Source organism: Barbatula barbatula (assembly GCF_947034865.1).
Source record: "Barbatula barbatula genome assembly, chromosome: 8".
Taxonomy (NCBI): domain Eukaryota; kingdom Metazoa; phylum Chordata; class Actinopteri; order Cypriniformes; family Nemacheilidae; genus Barbatula; species Barbatula barbatula.
The window spans coordinates 1,479,589-1,506,863 of NC_136771.1; the positions used below are offsets into that span (position 1 = coordinate 1,479,589).

The 27,275-nt window shown below is 39.0% G+C and overlaps 1 protein-coding gene across 1 annotated transcript in view; it reads right to left on the reverse strand.

The window, feature by feature from the left end:
- gpc6a (glypican 6a) overlaps positions 1-27,275 on the reverse strand; it is a 131,015-nt gene that overhangs the window by 98,106 nt on the left and 5,634 nt on the right. Inside the window, exon 2 of the mRNA XM_079462309.1 lies at positions 4,600-4,758. Coding sequence (XP_079318435.1) covers positions 4,600-4,758 — 159 coding nt within the window. The remainder of the gene's footprint in view (positions 1-4,599; positions 4,759-27,275) is intronic.

Genomic DNA, 27,275 nt, shown 5'->3' on the forward strand with positions numbered 1-27,275 from the left:
TTGAGTTCTTGTCTTTTAAATCCGTTGTACAATCCAACGCAAACAAAAGAAAACAACAAAGCTACTTGTCTGAAAACTTTGCTTGTTACGCTGCTGAAGCTACAGAAAACTCCCCGGCACCGTTTGCTCTCCAACAGGCCGAGTTGTGTGAGGTTAAAAAAAGCGTTCCGATTTAACTTAATCCCGTAGCCTTTCAAAGGCTTTAACAGCGTCAGGATTTTTCAGTAATGCAACCAAAACACCAAGCCCTTATGAAGCCGCGGCTGTAATCAAAACGTGGGAGTTGAGGATTTTCTAAACAGGATCCTATAAATAGCAAAAGAATGAAAACAGAGGGCACAGAAAATGGATGAAGGATCAAATCCCTGCGAAGCGCCTACAGCTCCACACCAGAAGAGAACGAGAGAACTGATGCTGACAGCCGTATGGACAACAGCCTGTTTATGAGCATCACACCCAACCGTCCAAACGGAAGACATCCACACTTGACTGGTCAAAAATCGCCAGTGTTAAAAATGTCAAATGAACTCTCACAGTGTATATAAACTCTAAACTTTAAGGGGCGGTTTCCCCGAAAAAAGATCAGTTTAAGCCTAAATTAAATAAGGATGTTTATAATGTGTTGAGAAACATACTTTACAAAAACATAGCAATATTGCAATACGCCGGAACTGACAACAACTCTGACTAAACAGTTCGATAACACAGAAAGAGTGTATCTGAGATCTAATGTTAAATGCAACCCAAGCTATTACGAAAGTACTAAGAAAGATCTTTCATCATTTATTTATCCTAATGTCATGTCAAACCTGTATGAGTTTCTCTCTTCGTCAGAACACAACAGAAGATATTCTGAAGAACGTTGATAATCAAACAACTCCGAACTCCATTGACTTCCATTGTATGAACACAAAACCACCCATCTCTCAAAATATCTTCTTTTGTGTTCCCCTGAAGAAAGACTGGCATACAGGTTTGCATCCACACGATGGTGAATACTTTTTTCTGTCTCTTCAAGGTGAACTACTGAGGACTTAACCTATATAAACTTACTAAACTCGATTGACATCTCTTTGTGAATATTTCCCATCAGGCGCACAAACTGACTGGAAATTCGTAACTTCACGCCCAACAGAGAACAAAAACACACTCATTCATCACACAGAGCTCTTGCTTTTTCAGAAAAGAGATACTGCGGACAGATCGATATTTATCCCGCCAAGCTGAAGGTGTTACTGGGGATTAGCTGCCAAATCTGCGCTGCCTATCAGAGTGATATATAAAGTTGTGTGTTCATGTGTGTGTTTGTGCATGTGTGTTTCTGTCAGATTCACCTGCCCTCCCAGATAAAGTAAACTACCAGCGGTGAGATGATACAGAAAACAACAGACTATGACCGCACTTCACACCAGATGCTCGATAATACAGATGTGTGTGTCAAAACACCGAAAGATATTCATCACAACGTTAACATCTGCATTTCATATCTACTTCGCCGAAATCATTTGCATCATTCATATGTACTTTATGACACTTTCATTCTTTTCTTTCAAAATAAGAACAATGCACTGCTCTGAACTGTCCCATAAGTAATATATTTATTGGACATTCTGGACAACAACAAGTAGTGAAGCAAGTTAACATTGTTTCATCATCCCTGGTATGTTTTGCGATCGCGTTCCGGAGGCGGCTGGACAACTCCCGGTGCTACAGACAGTGAGCTTCGTCCCTCTCATGATGACGTTGCATAAAAGTTTTTGCATGCCGTAGTTTACACAGGAAATGTGCACTGATACTCCTTCATTCTTCATGTTATGTGGTTTACTTTGATAGGTGAACTCTCTTTGTAGTGTTAAGAGGGGGAAAGTTATGAGTGATTTATTTCAGCTCCGCAGGCATGTCCTTAAACATCAGCCAAAGTCAATATAAATAGATGTTTTTCACAAATAAACAAGTACATTTTGCCACAATATTTTCAGAGATGATTGACAAAACGTCCCAGCGTGACATCTGACGGGGTTTCACAGATCGCATCACAAATTATAACCAGACAGTATTTTTCCTACTATGGGAGTCAATGGGGCAAAATCTGTTTGGTTATAAGTTTTCCTCCAAATATATTTATACAGATTTGGAACAACTCAAAGGCGAGTCAATGATGACAGAATTTTCATTCTTGGGTGAAGTTTCCCTTTAAGTCTCAGATATTTCTCCTGAGAAAGAGTCAGAAATCTGACAAATGTCTCCGTTGTCATCACTTCTGAAACTCTATTGCTGGGTTTACACTAAACGCGAACAATCGCAAACTTTATGACTTGGGGAAAAAGTTGGTTATTTTTGCGTGAGTGAAATATTTTCAAACTTCGTGGAAGACGAGGTTGACGCGCTGCCCGATTTGTGCCATTCGTATCGCCTGCCCCGAGTTTGTGTCTAAGCGCGTCTTTGAGTTGACTTTGTATGTATTTACTCGTGCAAAACGCTTCGCGGTTGGTGTGAACCCAGCATATTGACACAGTGTCAAACTGAGCCCAGATTTGTCAGGTGTCCAATCAAAGACAATATTATTGAAGATCTCAATACGAACTCAAACATTTCTCATCAAATTGTCTCAAATCCAGATTATTTGACCTCTACAATCTACATTCATTGACACCTCGTAGTGAGATTCAACTATTACACTTAATTCGATTCTCTTTTTTATTTTATTCCATTTTAGGAGAAACAAATACAACACATCTGAGAACTCTATCGAATCTCCTGAGCATAATGAAAGCTCATAGCAATAACATTTTCCTCAGGCTGTTTCTATAAAGTTCCTAAAAGTGCGGGGGGGATGCATGATTGCAAACATATTTCGATTTTGTTTGCAACCTCACAAAACTTTTCGGTTTAAAAAGGATGCCTGATGAAATATTCACGTGGAAAAAGCTCACTACTGATCAAATGTATTAATAATGTTGCTGAAGTATTAATGATTCTTTTCCAGAGTAATGAAATTTCTCGCTCATTCCAATGGCTCAGAACAGCCTCCATAATGCCCCCAAACCCAACCGCTCTGGTGTAATTAAGAAACTGTCAGATGTAAAGACCAACTATGTTAATCACAGCCACCGTATTCGGTTTTAATGAAACTCTTTCGGGATTCTGGACTGAGATGGTGAACGCCTCCTCTGTAGATCTTTGTAGAAGCTTCGGAGGATATTCAAGCCATGTGCTCATCAAAAGTGAGTCAACCGTTGATTCATTTCTATATTTCTGTCTGTTTTCATTTCTCCAAAGACATTTTAGGAGACATTTGAGCTACTAAAGTGAAATGTAACTATAATAGCATCATTGGCGACCTTCTTCATTGTTGTTTAAGACGACACAGGTAAAAAAACACGACAGGTACACGCTACATTAATGAAACACGGTTTCTTCTCACACTGCATGCAAATAAGCTTCTGAGAGCGTTGATATTAACCTTCACATAACCCGCACACCTATGTGCCGACTTTACACTGTACGCTTTCATTACGATATTTCACAAACTGTATAATTAGTGCTGGCGAGAAACAGATCTGTCTGGTTTGTCAAAAGCTAGGGTGCGAATTAAATCTTCATTAACGCTTGAACTGAAAGCGTTTGAGGGGCGCTTCAAAACAACTCTGATTCTACAAAGTACACGAAGAAGATTTCAGAAACTGAGAAGTTATAAGTTAGTCTTCAGAAAATATTCGACCTGATGTTCAACAGACCGCTGAGAACAAAACAGCCACAAAATACATAAGTCTTTAAAACAGCAGACGACAGGTTAACTGTTCCTGTACTGCCAAAATACACAATTACACATGTTAAAACATCTTCACACCGAGAACAATAACTGTAAACATATTGTAACTAATTGGCCTGTAACTTTAATAATCCATCACGATCCTGAAGTGAAAGATAACTGCATTTAAAACATTTAACACATTATTTAAATAACATACGGCAACAGTTTTAACTGTAAATAAAGTACTCATGCCTTATTATCTTATTTGAAAACGTTGCTTTTGACAAAAGTGATATAAATACGTCATTTCAAAATCTATCTCTTTCTCTCAAGAGTTGAAAGAATTTTAAGGACAAGATGAATTTTATCGCACCAGTGTTGGGTAAATTAATCTGAAAAATACTGCAATAGTGTAATTAGATTACTGTACACATGACTCTCTCCAAAAAGTATTTCATTACTTATTACTATTTACTTTCTATATCCTACAACTGAAACGGCCATGAAACCCCTTCTGTGAAAAAGTACCCTTTGTGCTTCATTCGCTGTGAGCTAAAGACGAATTAAACAACTAACATTGCTAATTGTTTGTTCTGTTCTGATAAAAAAAAAAAATCACAGCCTTGTGAGGACAGCGAATGCAACCATTTTTCTGTTTTGTGTTTTCTCAAACGATTCAATTTGTGTGTTCATAAAGGAGGCTCAATGCCAAATACATCTTCCTCACATGACGAATCATGAAACCAAGCATCACGGAGTCCTTCCCATCGGCATTGCTGCACTGAAATCATCACATGTAGTTAACGTTGAGCTGCAAACCCAAGATCAACCGTCACTCGACTTACCGTCAAACTTCTTGTGTTTGGAGGTAAACGTCGTCCGTATGGTGTGGCTGCTCTCTTCTACTAATCTGTCAAACTCCTGTTTGCCCTGCTGGCCGAGTCTATCCTCCATCGCTGAGGTGCAGCAGGTGTACCCCTGAGAACAAACTCGCAGATGTTCACCTGTGGGACGAGAGAAGGACACACTTCAGACGGGCCCAATCAAAACACGCTTCATTAAATCACAACTGAACTGTGATTTCCCAAAACACACTGAAGATGTGAAGGGGGCCGACGGAGATTAATGGTGCGTATCAGCGCTGGATGTGACATCTTTAATTACGTCAAAGAGACAGATCTACACGATCTCCCTCTGTCGGGTACATGTGTTTTAATACACCAGAACAAGTCGAAAGTGTGTTCACCTGAAGGGCTGCATTACACCAAAATATGAACTATGATTCTACAGACAGATTCATCGGCGCCGGACCGCCAGTTAACTTCAAGTTTGTGTTTGGCTAGTGTCTAATATATAACTATTTATACGTTACTTAATTTATGTTCATACTAATTTGTATTATTATTTTACTTTAAAATATCTGTATAAATAAACAGTGTGTTGAATGGATCCTGTAGTTCGGTCGTATTAAAACAAACCGTATGGTACATTGATATCTAGCGGTTGTGCTCGGTATCACAGTCTAAATTCAAAATATTGGAGAGACAAGTTTAGCCAAGTAACGGTTCTTCTTGGTTTCTTTTCATTGTTGTCAGAAATAATCTACAAGCACTTTGTTGGTGTATGTGTACCGGAAGTTCAGTCGGGGTCACCAAAGTGTGGATGCGCAGTAACGTTTGTTTATGTTGTTAAGATGAAACAGGCACAACTAAGTTTTTTTCAGACTTTAATCTGGTTCAGACCGGTCTCAGTCAGGGGTTCCCAAGAGCACCAAACTCGTTTCGGAAACCAGCATTGAATTAATTACAGTTTTAAAGTATAAATGAAATCACTGAACAACGCGTCCAGCTTTCCACCTGCACCATCTGTCGACCTCAGCGTCAGGCTGTCCTGCCGTCCCAACTTCACCTGCTGGATTACATGTGCTGTCATATAGGCCACCGTAGGCATCATTTCATAAGCCAAATCCAAAGTGCTTTTGGCACATGCAGAACTCGGGACAATATGACGTACGGAGGAAATGCCAACCGCCCGCTAAATAGCCTCAACATTAACCGCTCACGGCAAAACAAAAGCGTGTCTGTAATGATGTGACCACCTCCTTTCATCATGGAACAGCAAGTGGATTCGAAAGTTAATATTAGACTATTATATAGTGAGTGGCCTACTAACACTCATTTTCAAAATGGAGCACAGGTTCACTTTCGCATGGAGAATATTCAGTTTCATTTATGATTGTCTACTTATTCTTAAAGAATCAAACAGTACAATTTACATGGATAGAAAAATAGGCCACAACATTCATTCTAATAACTTTTTACATTAAAGCAACACATTAAAACCAACCAAATCACACATTATTGTATATCTTGAATGACATAACAACAATCGGTCACCAAATGGAAAAACGGAAGTGGGGTCATGAAAAACAGGAGGTTTATACAACGCCTTTCGAGATCTGCATAATTCATTTTACAGTCTTTTCGGAAGTTTAATATTCAGTACATGTCTCTCTCAGTAAAGATGTGAGGGATGGCTGTGGATCTTTATCTCAGGGACCCCGAGCACGCCGCGTGATTGTAATTAGCAGAGATCGCTGACTATGAAAACTCACACAAGCGTTGCCGCTGTTGAAATTCCAATGAGAGAAGACAAAGACCATTTACCACAGCCAGCCATCAATCAAACAGGACTGCTCACGTCACAAAACTTTACAAAGTTCTTCTTTGTCTTATAAAGTACAGCCTTCGAGTGAAAAGCGTCTGAAATGTCATCATGCACATGAAGGTCCCAACAAAGTCATGTTTGTCTATGAAACACATTGGGGTTTATTCAATCTCATTCATATGTTTTAGTAATATCCACGTTTATGCAGTAAGGGTTATAGGACTGGAGTTTCAATGCAATGCAATGGATCAAATGGTACCGAAGGTGAAAAACTATTTATACAGCAGAAATCAATGATTTCACACGTAACCCGAAGAAGCGTTTGACAGATTAAGTGCAGGAATAAAAGTACAGGCATGTAAGCTAATAAAGAGTATTACATCTACAGTACCAGCCAGCCCTCCAAATCACTTAAACAACAGCTCAATGACTGAAATAAGTCTGCATGTATGAGTGAATATAAACATGCATCAGCTAAACACAAAGAGTCAAGGTCTCTGTGCCTGCAAGTCTGTGATGGGCATAAATGATTTAACATACAACATATCTGAATAGAGCCGAAGACCGCTAGAACTGACTCATGTACATCCACTGCTGTCTGAACAAAACCTCTGACCCTCTGTACTGAGCTCCAGAAACTGATTGAGCTACAGACACAAATGACCTGAAATCACACGGCTCCCAGAAGACAAGCGTGTCATTTTTTCTCTCAGCAATCAGACTTCAATCAAGGTGAGAAAACTGCTGGAGAAATTCAGAGCCTCCTTAAAAAGACGGACCTGAGACATGAACAAGAATAACAGAGACTTGGGTGTGCTTTTTTTACTTTGGCCAATACAAAAACAGGTAGTGACCACTGAGAACCCCCTTAGAAACCACCACACAGTAACGGTCTTAGAAACCCCAGCAACCCCCCAAAATACTCTTAGAAACCCAACAATGGCATCCCTAGCGACCCCCAAAAACACTCTTAGAAACCCCAAAATTACATCCCTAGCAACCCACAATAAAATGCTAAATATCTGGAAAACATCTGACAAATGTCTTAGAAAGGGCAGTTTTTTATACATTGTAAATCAAACCTCTTACAGACGTCTATATGACACCTGATAGGAGACGTTACAGAGACGTATAGCAGATGAGCAAACAACCTTAAAAATATGTATGTGTGCTATCGGGGTTAGTAACCCCATGATAACACCCCTTGGCAACCTCACAGTAACACACTAGCAACTGGAATTCCCAATACACAAAATGTTTTTATATTCTTGTAACATTTCATGAGCAGACGTACAGTAATCTGAAAACAAAAAAATTTTATCGGTCGCGCTTTGTTACTAATAACATTTTTAAAAGGTAATCAATAATCCAAAACTCGTAATAAAAGTCACTGGCCACACCCGGAGGATAAGTGAAAATAAAAATGATGATTTTACGCAGAGCTACTGTATTCTGTTCATTTAGTGTTTCTCAAGAGTCGAGTGTTTTGATAATTACTCTCCATTGCATCATTACGAGAAGGATACTGTTAATAGATATTTTTAAGGCATGACTTGTTTAATAAAACGATTCCAAGCTTCCTCAACAGGGATTCATTTACATTTGCATCTCTTGGATGTGCCAAAGTCTCACAGGACCAATCCTGCTATGTAGTAAATATAATGAAAACAGTATATATATATAAATGTTTCCCTCTAAAACGTGTATTAAAATAAAGCACAGAAAATGAACATGACTTGCAATATGAAATGTTTTAATATTTCATTTTTAACTTAATATTATTTGTTGCTGGTGTATTTTCACAATTTCATTTATTTGAAAAGGTTTGTCATAAATAATGACTTCCTTATCTCAAATACTCTATCTTTCATTGGTTGGAAAATCGTTCTCATGTTTAAAAATCCCATATTAAACGTCATAAAGATGCGTTTCATTTCATTTTCAGCAGTTTTAAAGTCGACCCTCACAAACGCGAAATCTGAAGATGTGTGAATGGAGGGCAGGTGAACGCATGCTTACGTTGCTTCTGTTGACACATCCAGCATCAGCACTGTTCTCGGGTCACAGCGACCGCCCGCCGTCCAATAAGCGTCAGCTTTTTACTTGGCTTAAACATGAACGCTGCTGGTTTCCCCACGATCTGCCTAACTTCATAAGCCTAGCAATACATCAATGCCCACCCCTCAAGCTGAGCCAATAAACCAAATTAAACATAGGTGGCATCCGTCTGAACGTACAACATTACACGAACAGAGTTCAGTGAAAACAAGGCCAAACCAAATCGGCATGAAAAAAAGCGCTCATTGTTTTCTTTGGCAACAGCAGAACCATCTGTATCATTACAATTGAATCTTGACTCAAGCCGGCAGTAATTACATTGCACATAATGAGTGTTTGATTGTACTGTAAGACGAATTTGTTTCCCTTAAAAGTGAGTAAATCGGAGTAATTGATGAGGGGATTATATCAGTAAATACAAGATGCCTTTCATCTCCGAGACATCCCAACAGATACGGAAAGACTCGATGCGGTTTTCTGGGTGGTGTTTGATACCACGCCATCGTTTTCTGCACGCATGTTGATTTTAAACTAAATTCCTCACTTTCTGAAGGTTTGTGTAGGACTGTATAGGATGTTGAATACCTCATCCAAGAAAATACTTAGCTAGCAATAGCACTGGAGAGACAGCTTTTAAAGGGACGGTTCATCCACAAAACTAAAGATATTTGAAAGAATGATTATAACCAGACAGATTTTGCCCCCCATAGTAGGAAAACTATAATAGTCAAAAGTGCCGCAGAACGATTTGCTGTCCCACATTCTTCACAATGTCGTCTTTTGTGTTCAACAGAACAAAATAATTATTAAGTCTTTTTCCTTCTATGGGAGGAAATATACTACAACTGATGATAGAAATGTCATGTTTGGGTGAACTGTCCCTTTAACCATCTCATTTATTCCTTCACATATCATACATCATGAATCGGTTCTTTCTTCATATGAAAAATGAAACAGTGAGTACTGTATACTTCCGGATACGGTTGTTAACATCTGGTGTTTTTCTACACGGCGAGAGCATTGAGACATTCAAGCTATGGGAAAAGTTTCAGTTCTGAAGGTTTTTCTGGATGTCGCCGTGGAGCAGATGGCACCGTTTAAATGGAATATTTCTGAGGGTCCTGTGCCAACCGGACAACTGCCATCGAGATGTAATGGAACGCTAACGGATAACTCTCTCCAGGTATTAAAGGCATCCCTCGGGGTCAGAACGCTCCAATAAAGAAGGATACGGAGTCACAGTATTTACACTACGCATGAAGATAGACCTGTCATTTATGTGTTTTACTTTAAAATTAAATAGGAGAGAAAAATGACTTTACTGTATAAAGAGGCTGAAAAAATAATCAATGTACGATATGTGATATGGCTTTGCGAAATAAATTTTAACTCGATTCAAATGTAAAAATGTGACTATACCATAGACCGCGGAACTGGGGGGGCCACGGCCCGGGCAACTTTTGTACTCTGACAAACTATCTTATATGAATAAAAGCCTGTAATCTGTGTTTTTACGAGCCAAACAATACTAGTCACCACACAGCTTCACTCTCACCAACTGCTGCCGAAAAAAAAACTCACACTGACTGCTGCATTTTGATTTGAAATTAGTGTGCATTGTTTATCAACTACGACGTTACGTCGACATAGTTACAAGGTCTGTCATGTGTGAGCGTCATCGCGAGCTAACGGCGGGCACCTGTTTCACTGCTGGCGGCATTACCAGCTGCGACAATGAAGGGACAGAAGTCAATGTCAGATTTTTTACAAATAAACTGGCAAAACAAAATTAGCAAACTACTCCAGTTTACACGGTGGCCTCAACAACAGACCCGGAGCGTCCATCTCCACCACGGACTCCGACGAGCCCTGGCTAGCTGCTCTCCTCCGGCTTCAAGCCAAGCTACCGACAGTCACTGTACAAGTGAGTGCTGCGGGGGATCTCACAAAACCCTGCTGTTCTTATGAAGACCAAAAAGGTACAGGGGACTGGGTCTTAAAAACGAGCGAGATCAGTTCAATATCAGTGGTTCAAAGATTTTAACTGGCTGACATTTTGTGACACGAGCGGAAAACTTTACTTGTTTTGTAGGTGTGTGTGTGTGTGTCTGTGCGGCTCTGCACATCAATCTGATAATAATCTCTTGATTTGCGATGATAATGACTATGATGTTGATTTAGATTCAAGGCAGCAAGATGAGTTTTGTTTGTGGACTGGATGTACTTTGTGTTTGCTATAGTTTCATCTGTGCGTTTATGTGTAAATAGGCCTGTTGTGTGTAAATGTTAGAGTGGGATCAGAGGGGTTAATCTGAGGCAGCATGTGTGCGTGTTCATCATGTGTGTACTGTAGATGTAACTGTGTGGTGTTTCAATGCATATGCGCCCCCACCCCTCCGCATGACTTGAAACTATGGCCCCCCCTTGTTCAGATGCGTTCCGCGGTCCATGGACTATACGTTACCTTTTAGCGTATTAAAATCATTGTTGCAAAACATTGTGACATGAACAAAATCGGATTATTTTATTCATACAGTCTGAATTAGGGGTGTCACGATATAGCAGTATATCAATAACCGCGATATTAAAAACAACGATTACAGATATCATGTTGATTATACAAAGATCGTAATATCCTAAACCACAGCACCCATTCAACATTTCACAATGGTTACAAACTCTCTCTCCCTGCTTCCATACACTAACACTTACACATAGATTTTGGGCTTGGTTCATTGTTCGAATAGCCGACAAAACAACAACAACAACAACAACATTTAAGATGACTTCTTAAATCCTTTTTGAGAACGCTTCCAAATAAATATTGTGATAACATTATAACCGCGAAGTCTTTAGCCACGATAACCGTGCAGTTAAAATCTGATATCGTGACTATTCTAAACACAAACACAAAGAGGTGGTTTGACGTCACTCATAAAGTAAAGCTCGAGGAAATTCGATTGAGATTTCACACCAGCACACAAGCAGCCATGGGAACCGATTGTGCCCAGCGAACAAAGTCATGCCAAAAAACTTGGATCAAGTCTCCGTGGTATTCATTAGTCTACCTGGCCGCAGGGACCTCCTGCATATGGCCACGACCATCTGGTGGGTCCCACGGCCCGTTGTGTGCAACTTCTGAAAGACTCCCTGCCAACGCATTCACCCTCCGCACAGCTCTAAAACTCTCACGACGCCGCTCTGATCTAATATACGGCCGACAGAACCCACGTGCTTCTCTCTCTTTGATGGCTCGCACCGCTCCGAGCGCCCCGACAAACCACATGCCATTTTAGCTCATTTTGTTTTGTGGCGAGGACCATGGAAAAAATCAATAATCATTGTTGTTTATTGCTCTGCGGGCGTGTGGAGACTTTTGTCAACGGCCACCCAGTAAGTAATTTATCATGTAGTGGGAACCCCGCTGCAGAGAATGATGGGATAGCAAAAACCAGAAAGCACTCCGACTCATTAAGGAACCGCAAAGAGATTCTCCTCGTCTGTCGTGAAATCTGAAGCTGCTCTTAATTCCATGACTAATCAACTCTCGGCTCGCAGGACGGTGTCGGCTGTTTTTGCACGTTCGATAGCGCTGCTAGTTCTCCACGGAATGAATTGGCATCGATCGGCCATCAGATACTAGCCCATCAGAACCAGCTCTGGATCGCTGACTTCAGATCAGCCGTGGAGGAGAATGGAGTCTCGTCCGGCTAAACAGAGTTCCATTAAAGGTTCTGACTTCAGCACGCGTGGGGTTATTAGGCTGAACGTGCTAAGCTATTTTTATAGATTCCACAGCTAGCTCAGGTGAAGCATTAGCTCATTATCGGGAGAAAAGTAGCAGTGGAAAGCGGGCATGTCTTGAGCTGAGGTCTTTATCGATCGGGTTCTGAGAGTCTGTCTCTTTCTTACTCTATTAGATCACAGTGAATCTCATAAAGACTTGGCTGATAGAACTGTTGACCAGCTCTCTTATCTGTGTCCTGCTGTGAGTACACCCATAAACATCATGTACATGTACATGTCTGTCTTTATTTTATACCGAAGTAAATTGTTACATCAGTATAATAAGATAAAAGGGGCATTGTGTACCATCACATAGGTTATGGGTTTGATCCCAGAATTGACTTGACTTCATTTTTCAAATCTGGCTCATGTTGCTGTGCAAATTGTGGAGAAACCCAACGGTTTGGTTGTTTGAACCCAAAATGCTAGATTATTTAAATCCATCGTTTGATCCACTATTAATATAGTCTAGGTCAATTTAAAGCAACAGTTGGGTTTGTCCATGTTTAAAACCATTTTTTGAGAGTAAATGACACCATAACATATTCATTTGAATAGAGTTCGTATGCTACCGTGTATTACGAGCTTCACATCATGTAGACAGTCTTCACCATCTCGATACAAACCCTACAGAAACACATCTGACAGTGGTTTATGAGAAGAGATCGAGTCATTGTTCGCTCCTCTGTCAGATTACAATAAGAGCGAATTCTGACGTAATCTACCTGAACACACAAAGAAAACTTTAGAGAAGAGATTGAGAAGACACACAGAGCCAAAGCAAACACGGCGTGAAAGAGAGCGGAGATTAAAGGTCCTGGAACGACATCTGGATGTTCAGGGGTCTGAAGTTCTTTGAGACGCTGCCAGACCACAGCAAACCAATTCAACAAACATGATTAAAGATCTCCAACGCCTTCTGTTCTGCTGGGGTTAGCCTTTAAAATAATAATAAAGTCTGTCTAATGAACACATCAGTGTCACACTGTTTAATAAATGAGCTTTACACCAACCACTGAATAATCGTGTGCCTCACGGCCATGAGGGGCGCTGCCATCCAACTGATACGTCCAGATGGAATATGAAAAGTTTTTATAAGATTTTGCCGTAAAGTAACTTTAAATATGGTGTTAAAGCGAAGTTGGCAGTACTGCACTTTTATAAATCGTTAAAAGCATTATCAAACTAACTAAATATTTAATACATTAACATGCTGGAGGCAAATCAAGCTTCTACTATGTTGTCTTTCATTAGACATTAAATGAAAGTAAGGGAAAACATTTTATTTTGTCTAAAGGCGAAGTCATTTTTGCATAATTTGTCACCTTGGAATTATCAGATTCTCTCCCGAAAAGTGTTTAGTTTTTCCTCTCTCAATTGTTTTTGCCCTCTCGTGGGAAGTCTGTTTTACATTTAGTTTTTGTTCCCCATCGTGGGTCTTTATTTTATCATTCAAATTTTCTGTTTTTGTACCCGCTGCCTTCACTTGGCTTCAATTTCCTGACGATCCTGACATAATGCACAATGACTCATAACGGCTATAATTCCAACGCGACCAAAAACAAGTGGTGTCATTTAAACACAGTCTGCAGTTTTGTGCCGGAATAATCAGCATTATGGACCAGATTTCACGTGATAATGAAGCAGGCAAACTCAGCCACAGACTGTGTTCTCCGCCAATGTAAACTACTACTCCACTTCCCACTTTCTGTAATTCCTGCTGGGAGTCCAGACCCAAATGGAACGAGTTCATACAGGACAGGCCAGAGACTTTCTGAAAGCCACCATATGCCACAGTTCTGAAGGGTTCTTTAACTTCCAAATAACGCAAGCGCAGTTCTGGCAGCGCTCCTTACCTGCTCACAGATTCTCCATCATAATACATTAGAAAAGCACAGGGAAAATGATTTCTCCATGCATGATGTGCTAAATATAATTATGGCTCATTTAATAGATAATAATAAAAATCAATTTGGGTCCCACACAAGTATCTATTGTGTTTATGACGAGAATAATAATGAGTTATGCTTGCAACCCTACTTATATATGAAGAGTTTAGTTCCAATGAGTCCAATGAATATCCATCAACCTCCAGTTGGTTTGTTTTGATTTGAGCCATAACTAAAAAAATACAGACTAAAACATTTTAAAATAATAACAAACATGATTTTTGAACCATTTTAACTCATTCTGGAACCAAACTCTTCATATATTGTTATAAAAAAGTACATGCAACCAAAGTTATATCCATTTTTATTCAATATTAGCTATGTGAAATATGATGTTTCGTGAAAATAATAATTGCACACAATACAGCAAGATGAAAGTGATAGCTAACAAGACCAGAAAGGGACCAGTTCATACATACAGTATAAAAACCCAAAACAACATATTCCTTTGCTCTGAAAGCATTTCACATTTCTTATAGAATAATTTTTCCCTTTTTTAAGCAGATGGCAGCAACTACAGTAAATGCTGACCATTCCAAAATGGCATTGACATTGAATGTGACATCAACATATGGAACCATGTCCGAAATCACATTAAAACATATTTCTTCGTTCAGCTTTTTTTGCTAGCGTTACTACAATTATTAGCAGTTTAAAAAGGTTGTGCTATACGGTTGTGTAATCAAAATCTCAAACGCCACAATATCAGCAGCTTTTGCCTTGCGCTCAAATGAAAATATGCTCCCAAGCAAACCATTCCACGAGTCACTGATCCACAGCATCTACAAGATGAAGAGACTACAGCAACGTTCCAATAACCTGTTTCCTTCGGCCTCGGACCAGATGCACACCGTACACGCAAGAAGCACTCAACCCTGCTGTAATTTAAAGTCCATTTAATGTACATTAACAGCCTTATGAGCATTTTACAGTTCCTCGCTCAAATCCCCTTCACCGTTAATGAGGGGTCACACATGACTTCAGGTGGAGGCGCTTCTGCTAAATGTCAATGGACGAGTGCGCCGTTCGCTAAGAAACTTCTCTTCTGCCCGTGGCAAGTGTCTAGAATGATGCATGCTGGCTATTAAATGTGCAGATTTTAAATCTAGAGCTCTCGTTCACCCGGAAGGGACTATACGGTGAGTTCAAGGAAGCCGTCGTTATTTTCTTTTGTGCTAAAATAAAGTATTAATGTTAGTGACGCTAGAGCATTTAACACTGATAGTTTTTAGACAGAATAACCTGTTAACACGATCAAAAATACTGTATTATATTTTAGTATTTAATTGTAGTGCACTGTAGTATATTACAGTTTAAGCCTTTACTACAAAATACTGTACATTATCCATATTATCTAACTATACAGTATTTAATGATAATTATTAGTTCATTAGACTACTTTAATATGTACAATAGTAAACTGTATTTAATTGCAGTGTACTGTAGTATATTACGGTATTTAATACTATAGTGCCAAGAGAGAACTAATAAACTGCATAAAATATAGTAGTATGATAAAATATTTACTATAAAAACTATACTCTATTGTAGTGTTCTGTAGAATATTATAGTATTTAATACAACAGAAAACTATAGCGTACATTAGCCATGTACCGTAGCTACCATATGCTTTACTATACTAAACTGTATTTAATTGTAGTGTACTGTAGTATATTAGAGTTTAGGCCTTTACTACAAAATACTGAAATACTGTATATTATCCGAGTCTAGTAACTATAATGAACTAATATTTTTCATTAAATACTGAAGTATACTTTAATATGTACAATAGTAAACTGTATTCAATTATGGTATTTCAAAAAACAGAATACGATAGCATACATTAGCCAAGTACAGTACAAAGAGAGAACTAATAAACTGCATTAAATACCATAGTATAATGGAATATTCACTATACTATACTCAATTGTAGTATATTATATAATTTAAGAATGCAGAATAATATAGCAAACATTAAGCAAGCGCAGTAACTATAGAGAACTGCATTCAATACTGTATAGTACACTTTAATGTTTATTTACTAAATGTACTAAATTGTATTATACTCTTTTACGACTGAATACTATTAACTACTAAACTATAGTAAAAACCTATTTCTTTACCTCGAATCGATGCAGCATTTCCAGAAAAAAATCCATTATATTTTTATAAATCAATCGCATTGCTTTCACTTATCCCAAATGTCATTCCTGCAATCACATGGCATATCCGGTTTGAAGTCAGAAAGCATGATAAATGAAAACGCATCCATCCATCATCATTTTTTAGAAAGCCGAGAATGGAAAACAGGGAATGTGGAGGGAGAATTGTTGCTCGGCTGCACATTGTACTACAGATGTTAACTGGAGCGTGTCTGTGTGTTACAGGTAGCAGCTGGTGACTGCATTTGCCCAGGAGGAGCCCGAGGCATCCGCTGATCATTCTAGCCCCATCCAAACCCTCGCAGACGTCCCCTCCGCCCGGCCCGACCCATTCCCTTCACAACAACCCGCTGAGACACAGCTGCTACACTGACCAGCTGCTAAAAGCCGACCGAGCTGTGCTCCCTACAGTCATTTCATGAGCAGACTACGACGTTCTTCAGGGAACTTGTATGGCATCTTCGCAAAGAAGACTTCAACCAGCAGCTTGTTAATCTCTGGTAACTATCATACCCATGATGCACTGCCTGACATATCGACATCCATGAACCTCTTTCCAGTTCAACTCTTATTGTTACCAAGCCGGATATTATCCAGAACACAAACTTAGTCTCGTCCCCTCACGTGGAGATGATTTTCTGCTTCAGTACGGCACGTCACAGGTCTGGCTGTTTAAATATTAGTCTAATTCTCTGTGCAATAATATGAGGGCACATTACTCTTCCCTCCATCTCCCACCTCACCTCCATCCCGACAGACTTCACGGATCTAATGGTGCGTGACTTCCCCATCTGAGGCGAACGCCTGTTACACTTTGATTATTTCACGGACAATGGGCTTTATTTTCAAAGCATAAATATCTTGTAAGAGCGTCGCAATTTCGCCAGGAATTCACCTGCTACGCCGACTGAGAAATAAGTGAACGTTTCTTTCCATCAGAGGAAAATAAATGAAATGCTTTGTTGCGACGCAGCGCGTGAATAAACTTTGATGGCTGTGACGGTTTGTGACAAATGTGTTTTTTGCCCAAATATAAAAAGACAGAAGCAAACAAATAAATAAATGGAAATGCGCGAGAGGCGAGTTTCGGCCACCGGTTTCTTCAGAAATGCAGCGGCACGCTCAACTACAGCTTGTTATCCAATCTGTCGAGAGTTCACGGGGTATCGTGCCTGCACTTTTACATCAAACCGCTTCTGAAACGCACCGTGAACCAAAGTAATAAGCAGTGAGACGACTTTATGTATACAGGTATACAGGTATGGTGATGAAATGATGACAGAATTATCATATCTTGGTGAACTCTCCCTTTCATCTCAAATGTTTCTCTTAAAATTACAGACAATTTGTTTTACATCTCAACAAATTCTTCCAAGCGCACATGAATTTTACAGCCCTCATGAACGAGACAAAAAAGACAGATGTGAACTAATTCTGTAGACGATGATGATCTCTCTAGCAGCTCTTTTAAATATATCAAAAACTTTTAAAAGTTTCGGTGGAAAACATTCATATGTGCTTGAATGATTCAGAACGCGTTGTTATGGTGATATTAGTCATGTGTTTGTTTATTTGTTAAAATATTTCTTGACAAACTTCCCCGTGGGCACAAGTGATGCCAAACTCTGTCAAGCGTGTAATGATTTTCTTATGTAAACAACAATAAAGGCGTCCCGAGAGTGAGCTTTACGTGTGATGTGACACCTCGGCGTGTTGTTGAAGTCTGAAACTAGTTCTGTATTAGTTTCACATCTTTTACATTTTCTCCGTAGCGGCGGTCCGGGGGGTTTGATACAGTGAGTCCCTACGGAAGGTACAAAGACTCTTCTTGAAGGGTAAAAACACAACAAATCAAGGTGTTTCTTAATCCCACAACACACGGCTGGAGACAACACCGTGGCTTTTCACTTTCAACTCGAAGAAACTCTGTAGGACAGAACCTTTCAAGAATCAAACTTCTGTCTGTCCCCTGATATTCTGCCGACTCTCCCTTTGTCCCGTTCTTTAAAGCTTTCGTCCAGTCGTTGACTGCTTTTGAACTGTTTGGCCAACGACAACGAGTGAATGTTCCTGAAGAAAACGGTCTGCTGTGTTGCTGCAGCGGTGTGTCTGGTTGTCAGGGTGTTGCTGTGGTGTTCTCGGCGACCTCACTCAACAAGATAAAGATGTCTCTGAACAACGTGAAAACGGTCAAAATTCTGAATCACGTATCATTCATGCCCACGGCACAAACACCGCGGGATGAGTCAAACCTTCACAGAGAAAGTTGAAGAGGTCAGAAAAGAGTTTAAGAACCCTTTATCCCAACAATGAGTTAAATTAATGAAGTCACTTGCCTGACAAACCAATTCAAGTGTTTAATTTCCAACAAAAACGGAAGAAAAAGAAGTACAAGTGGTGGGGATATCCCGGGCTTTCTCTCTCTACTTCTAGACTTCAACAGCCAAATCGAACAAGATTTTCAGGGATAAAGAGAAGCCTGAACAATACAGATTCCCGTAGTTTAAAGAGCTTTTGAGAATCGACCGCATTTTTAAAAATAGATTTTTCTCAAGGTTTTGCTCAGCCCTAGTTTAAACAACAACAGTCGCACGCAGAGGACACCGTTGAGTTTGTACCTGATGAATATTTGAATTATATTTTAATATCAAGCGCTGGAAGGGCTCTGGTGTCAGTATTGAATTGTGTTATTGTGACGAGTCTCTTTCAACAACACACTTCAGCGCTCAGACATTTGTCACTCGCAATTAAATCCACAGTGTTTGATTATGACAAAGCTCTCGGAATAATAGAAGACACCAGGACGCGCTTTCTGAGCACTAATCTAAAACGCTCGCATCTAAATCAGCCGTCCTTAAGAAACGACAGGACATGACACCATTAAGCTCTTCCAGCAGATGAACAGTAGGAGAGCTTTTAAAATGAACATCTCCGCCTCCCCGTGACCCGACGGCATCCGTAGACGGCTTATCAAAGCGTCTAATCCCTTAAAGCACAGCTCGGATAATAAACACACGCTGCACAATCTTTGCCTGACCCCTCCTTTCATTCACACGTTCCCTTTCATTTTTCCATCTGTGCTTTCAGACTGAAAAGAGCAACGCGGTCGCTCGGAGCACATGTTTGTGTTTTCTCATGCTCTCATCCTCGCGTCGTATCACTTCTGTCTCTCACGGAAAACAAAAGATGTCACAGCCGCTGGTACATCGAAGAGGTTTTTATGAAGAACAGAGAGACTTTAAATGGACATTTGCTGAACATGTTCTCCTCGAGCACGTCTGAATGTCGCAATCATACTTCAAAGCTCAACTCAGTCTCAGATGTTCCTCTTAGATTTGCTGAGGAGAATCAAACAAGGGTGCAACACATGAAAAGAGGTGTGAATGAATGTAGATTCTAGGTCACAATTGATGAGACATGTTTGAGTTATTCAAGTTGAGATCTTCAATAATATTGAATTTTGATTGCAGACGTGACGAATTCGATCTCTTCTCAAACTCTAATGACGGAGACTCTTTTTCTCAGGAGAAATATCTGAGACTTTCAAGCAAGTTTCCATTTGGCCTCCGTTGCATGTCTAGGAGAAATAAAAGAGCTCTCTGTAACACTTTACATTGGTACCCTTTATAAAGCATTTATAAATGTGTTCATTAATGATTAGTAAGTCATTTACAAATGCATTATAAAGCTGTTATAACTGCATGAATAAAAGAGGGATTCTAAAGAAAAACCTGCCAAATAGTGAGCCATGTTTAATTCACATGTTGAAAATGCTTAATAAATGTATTTATTCATCATTTATTTGACTCAAAAGCAGATTCATTATTATCTTGATGTTGTTTGCAATATAGTCTGTCAGACTGGACAAAGTTACGGTGTTATGTTGTTTTTCTTATACCTGCTCACTATTTGGCAGGTATTTCGTTAGAATCCCTCTTTTTATTCATGCAGTTATAACTGATTTATAATGCATTTGTAAATCATTAATGAACAGATTTATAAATGCTTCATGAAGGATACCTTCATGTAAAGTTTTACAGAGATCTCATCTGTGATTTTTCTGATGGCAGGATTATCTACTACCTACAGAAGAATAAAACACAAGGCTGTCGGATTACGATCACTTCGCTTTTTATACTGTAATATTTCATACGCCTAACATCATCTTTTGTTCTCCACCGATTGAACCAAGACATAGAAACACATGATCAACAGCTAAACCAAAGATGTTTATTGTTTACTCTTTTCATCATTTTCTTATTCCCTCCATGATAATCCCTAAACTCAGCATTGCTCTGTTATTTGTGTAATGCAATGTTCACTTCTGGTCAGTTTATTGTTGAGGGAGAAACAGTAATCCCTTCAGTTACCAGCTCATTGAAAACACTAAAGTCTGGCGATGGCGGTCTCTGCCCACAGCTTTAACTTCTCTAATCACAGTCGACATCAGTCGTACGTGAGAGTTTAATACTGAAGGGCTCCTGACCGACTTCATGTATTTCATACTTGAGTGTTGACAAGTTTACAGAAGTCAAATTCTCTGCATCCACCTTTAATCCATCACAGAGAGGTACAGTTTAAAACCCTTCAAACTAAACACATCTGTTTTGAGAGGCTTTAAAGACATCCTTTTGTTTTTCACTAATATAACAGTATCTACATGACAACTATCCTGACATTCATTTGAAGAAGAGTACAATACTTTACATTCTCCACAATAATGAATCCTCTCGTATCTTAAATAATAACAGTGATTCTCTTGTGGTTAAAGGGACAGGACAATACATGTTGAATAAATAAATTGATACATTCAGTAAATAATTAAGATATTAAAAACACAAATCTCCTGCCAAGTCATCATCACATTAACTGTGTGTTGCCATGCAACAAGCCAAATTGGCACATCTTTACATTAGGCTAGTAAAAAAGTAAATGTAAAATAAAAATAAATTCAAACGAGGATAATAACAATATAATTCAATCGCCGAAATAGCAATGAGATTAAATTGAGACAATGTGGCGACATTCTCCCATTTCTCAGATTTTTCTCATCTATATAAATCTCACTTGTACCTTAAGATTCAAATAACATTTCAACAACTTTCTGCCTTTTTTAAAAGAACTCAAATATATCTCATCTAATTCTACCAAGATCAAATCTATGTTAAAATAAATGACACAACCCTTAATTAAAATCAAGAATTGTTTTTTCATGGTAAAAGTGTAGTAACCGGGGTTCTTTGGTGCGGTGATTACTATTGGCATTTTAATTTTCAATTAAATGTGAGATTATGTGAGAAACAGTGAGGCGTGTGACAGTGCTCAGTCATGTGTCACGGCGGCTCGGTTTATCTTTGAAGGAGAACTGAATTAAAGGTTCAATATGCTCGGATTTAAACAAAGAGTTCTCATTCTAGAATATGTCTCGCAGCCACTCGAGAGATAAAAAATAAACAAGACTCTACACACAAGCAAGAACACAGAAATGCCTCGACCGCTCGCACATCAATCTCGCTGCGGAAATTGGCTCGAGACCTCATCCCAACACCGGATCACATGAGGCATGTTGATGAGTAGAGGCAAAGTCTGTGTTTTACCATCAACTCCATCTCTGGTCACCTGGGTTTCCATCACATCATTCCAGTTATTAAATAAACACTTTGTACTGGGGTGTAATTTAAAAATGGGACATCAAAATTTACCCCACACTATACTTTTTAACCCAGTCAGACACAGACACAAAGTGCTCTGAAGGGGTTAAAGAAAATCAAAACTGACCCTTTATACTTTCAAAAATCCCTCAGGAAATCACAGTAAACAGATCCAATATCTTAAAGACCTCATCATCAAAATTTACCCTTAATATTTCCGACATTTTAAATCAAAACTGGCCTTACATGCTTAACAACGTAATAAAATCAAAACTGGCTCTATATACTTTTGAACAAATTCATAAAATCTAAATTTACCCTGTGTAGTTTCATAAAGACCTCATACAACCAAAACTGGCCTTATTTGCTTTTGAACAACTTCATAAAATGTAAATTTACCCTATATATTTCCATATAAGACCTCAAAATCAAAACTGGTCCTATATGTCAAGGTATTGGACAGGAAGAACCCAAGAGCAGGGAACGCTGAAGGGATTAACAGGATCTTTAATAAACACAAAAACACCCACGATAGGGGAAAAACACAAACCAAAACTAATACAAAACAAACAAACTTCTGACTCGACACAACGTCTCAGAGAGACTATGAACAAGGGAACTATAGCCATTAAACAAGGTACACTTATGTGGTATCTTCACCATAAACAAGTACACTTAGAGCAACGAAGCAGCACAAGACAATAGACAAGAGGGCATTAAATAGGGAGACTAACAAAGGAGATAACGATGGGCAGGTGTGTAATGAGACACAGGAGGAAAGCTATACTAGGAACGAGAGGGGCGGGGCCAAATGACGAGACAGGAGAGAATGCATATTAAGTCCAGATTGACAATAATTCGTCTCTCTCCACATAAAACACGTGAGTCTGTCATGATTCTGCCCCTAGACTAGAAAATCAAGACAAGAGAAGACAGAATCATGACACTATATATACTTTTGAACAACTTCATAAAATCAAAAAGTAACCCTATATCGTTCCATAAAGACCTCATACAACCAAACCTTGCCCTATTTGCGTTTTAACAACAATCTAAATTGACCCTATGTTTTGATAATAAAGATATCATAAAATCAGAACTGGTCCTATATAGTTTTGAACAACTTCATAAAATCTAAATGGACCCTATATATTTTCATAAAGACCTCATAGAATCACAGTACCCAGTACAACTCACATTATGGTTTTTACAAACTGGCAAAGTTATTTAGATGATGTAACTATTTTACAATCTGGTCATTTCATTTATATTTATACAATGTGAATTGTACAAAAACTAGTGATTATTACAAAAAGCAATGAAGGTTCATCCCCAACTGACCCTTAAACACAACCCACCGCACGGGCAAATGCAGACTGTACGTAATGTTCATAAGAATGAGTCGCTACATCAGTTGCCTTGAGAGTTTGTGGCTAGAAATCAACATCAGACCACTTACTGTCTCTGTCAAGAGCACTCAAGACATATTTAACCCTCAATATTCCTTCTGACTTGTTGTGAGCGTATCGCCACAGACGCCAGGAGACAAAAAGCATTGGCCCCGAGCAGCTTTAATGAAGTCTCGGGGGTCATCGGCCCACACGGTCACGTCTCAGAGGGAGAACTTCATACACCCTATACCAAAACTATACAAAGCCACTCTGCTGGAAATCCCCCACTGTATAATTAACCACTTCTGTACCCAAAAAAATCCACCCTGTTTTCATCACAATACCACCTCTGGTACATACTGTGATTCTATAAATACACACAAAGTACACAACTACATCACACTGTACAGCCAAATAAACTTCAAACTACACTGAAACACTCGACAACAGCAGATGTTATGCTCTTATTAAATTCACTTCAGTTCCAACTACTTAACTTCAAGTTACTTTTTAAGTTATATTAACTCAATTGAATGTTGGCCAAAATGTAAAGAGTAAGTTAGTGTCTCGACTTGTAAAGCCAAGTTGACTGTACTTAAACATTTAAGGCAGAAAAGTATTTCCACCATATACATGTCATCGTGCAGTATTTATACTAGTAAAACTTTATAATATGAAAACAATACTTTGTCTATTTACACATCTAATAAATCTGCATAAGATCAAGTTTAAGTTTGCGCTTTGCAGTTGCCGAACTTGTCACCATTTCTTAAAAAATACAACACCGGTGGACATCACACCGCAGGCCTGAATAAACAATCTTATAAATGATCGAAGAATTTATACATTTTTATTTTGCTCAAAAGATGAACTTTTCATTCACTCTGTTTAAATCCAAACACAAACTACTCAATAAAAAAATACAAACACTGCAGTCACTTCACACACTTTGTATTCGAGTCAACAATTTGCAGTCACAAAGTTTACAATATTTATTTTTTCATCATATATCAACGCACTTTTATGTTGAGGTTTAAACACGACATGTTGTATCTCTCTCTCTCACACACACATGCACAGGTGTGTTTGTGTGTCTGAAGGACTGAAGTATGAGGATGACGGGCGTGTAATGGAGCTCCTGACAGCAGACTGGGCCGTGCAGGCATTCGAGCAGAGAGATGCTGGGATGAACGACGGGCTCTGAAGCAGCACATCGCTCTGGATGAACTTCTGAAGCGTTGTTTCTTGACCCCGGGCTGACTGACTTGAAAATGCACTCGAGTTAAAGATGAATTCCTTCGACTCTCAACTGCTGGTGTTTTTATGTAGCATTTCTTCAGATGAAGCACGCAGATGCATTTTCTATTTGAATCGGAATCACTAACAAACTAAACTACCAGTGATGGGAGTTCACGTAAAGACAATACATAGTGTAAACAAATGCTTATTTGCATAAGTAACATGGTCATATAAATGAAATCAAAAAGAATCAACGGTTATTTATTATTATATTAAAGTAAGTGAGAAGTTCTGGGGACACTAAGATTCATTAACATTAGTAAATGTATTAAACAAACAACCAACAATATGTTTAATAGCGATTATTATCCTTTGATAATGTTAGTTAATACAAACACGCTATTCGCGCATATTAGTTCACCGCGCATCAAATAATGTTATCAGATCCAAACATCATGTTAGTAATACATGTATTATGAAACACGAAGTAAATTCTGCATATCCTTCATAGTTCATGTAAAGTAATGTTAAAGGCGCAGTTTGTAAAATCCATCACATTCAAAACAGATATGTTCAAATCAACAACAACGCCATAGCTTGATGACGCTGTGAAGGAGCTTGGAATAATGGGAATGTCGTCTTCATCTGCACCGCTCATAGTCAATCAGACGTGAATGAGAAGTCACGTTTATGGATGATGTCAAGTTTTATAAATGTTACGTTTGATGATGTGTTACCCAGACTGTTGTTGTGGTTGTTCTACGGTATTAAAAGAGGAAACCGATGGAAACGCCAGAGACCGTGTTATAAGGGAGATGTAAGGTCTGGAGAAAGCGTAACAGCTCTTCCAATCACGTGAGGCATCTCAGCCAATCATATAACAGACTCTTGTCTACTTTCCTCTAGTCTGCCAGACACGTTAAAATGACAATTTTCTCACAATTTACATATATTTGGGAACATTTTAGATATTGTAAGTACTCAACTGAACGAAATATATGACACTGGCCTAGTGGTTTTTGGATACTTTACTGCAAAAAAGTTACCTTTAATAAAAGGAGGCTTACTGTGAAGTTTAACTGAAGCTTAACCGACAGAAAATGGCGCTAAGATCCCACATCTATTAAAGCAGCAAACGCACTGTAAGTCGCTTTGAATAAAAGTGTGTGTACTGTAAATGTAAAACCTATAACATACTTTACGGAGTCACTCTGGATTACCGCTTCTGTTAGTTAAATAAACGACAGCTTGTTGTTTCAGAAGCAGCCGTTCCAAAGCCGCTTCTCTAATGCTGTAAACAACCAGTGGCACATAGAAATGAAACGAAGTAATTCACAGCGAGCAAGCGTTAATAAAGCAGACACAGCCAGACTAACATCACATCTCCATAAATGTGAGCTAGAAAGTGTTGCTCGGACCAAACGGCCAAGCACGGCTACAAACTAATCTGATTCATTGTCTGGCCTTTGTCGACATTTCAGCAACACAACAATCTTTGGTGTTTTACTGGTTACAATCCAACAAACGCTTCAGAAAGAAGCACTTTCCTTAACAAGCGGCATGGTTTGACAGCTCATGTGTTACGGGTAACACAACACAAGTTTAACGCTTCCTTGACATCAGCTATTTTAGGGACACCGCATTAAAGTCAGGAAAACACACAAGCGGAGGAGAATAAGAAAGAAACTCGAAGTTTGGTGAGAGAAAACAACACCGATCCCAAGTGATGCTGACAGCGAATGCAAGCAACGCTAGAATAATGTGCTGTTGGTTTTCTAGCCGCTCTGAGGGAAACAGCAAAGAAACACACTCAGCATCTCACCACTGACGGGGCAAAACAAAGCTTTAGATTCTCACCTCGCCCACGCTTCCAAACACCGCTACAACTTCCAGCGTCGCTCAATTCCCATAATATGAATGCCTTTATTATCTAGCGTTCGCGTGAAGCTTCAGAATGCAGCATCTCGACCTCACAAGCACTGTAGATGAAGAACACTGCCCAAATAATGGACTTATGCAGTTATGTCTTCGTTTATTTAAAATGTCTTTCTTCAGTGGAACACAAAAGAGATTTGGAGAAATGTCTCAGTGGTTTTGTGATGGAAGTCAATGGAGCAAAGTTTCTTTCCCTAATGAGATATAAAAAATCATGTTGTTTTATTGTGTTGTATTTTTGGAGTTATGGCTTAAATCAAAACAAACCAACTGCGGTTTGATTGATATTAATTGGAATGCGCAATAAAAAACATGTTTTTTGCAAAATGTGGATATAATAAACTCGTCATCTTCTTTTGTGTTCTGAAGGAGACAGAAAGCGGTTCTGATACAGATTTGACATGATATAAGGATGAATAAACGACTCATCGCATTAAATCATTGTTGTTATATCTCAACTTATAAACCCTTATTTTTATCGTAACGTTGAATTTCACGTATCCAGGAGGGTTTCTGCCGTGATGTTGTTGTGTGGATGAATATTACTGGCGTCTAGTAATCCAGCGGCACCTGATGTGCTTGTGTTAGTATTTCTCATTAACAGTAATTAAGTGGCTTCTACATCGCTTCTCCTCCGGGGCGGCTGCTCGTACGCCGCGTGTTTGTGCTCGGGATTACTTAGG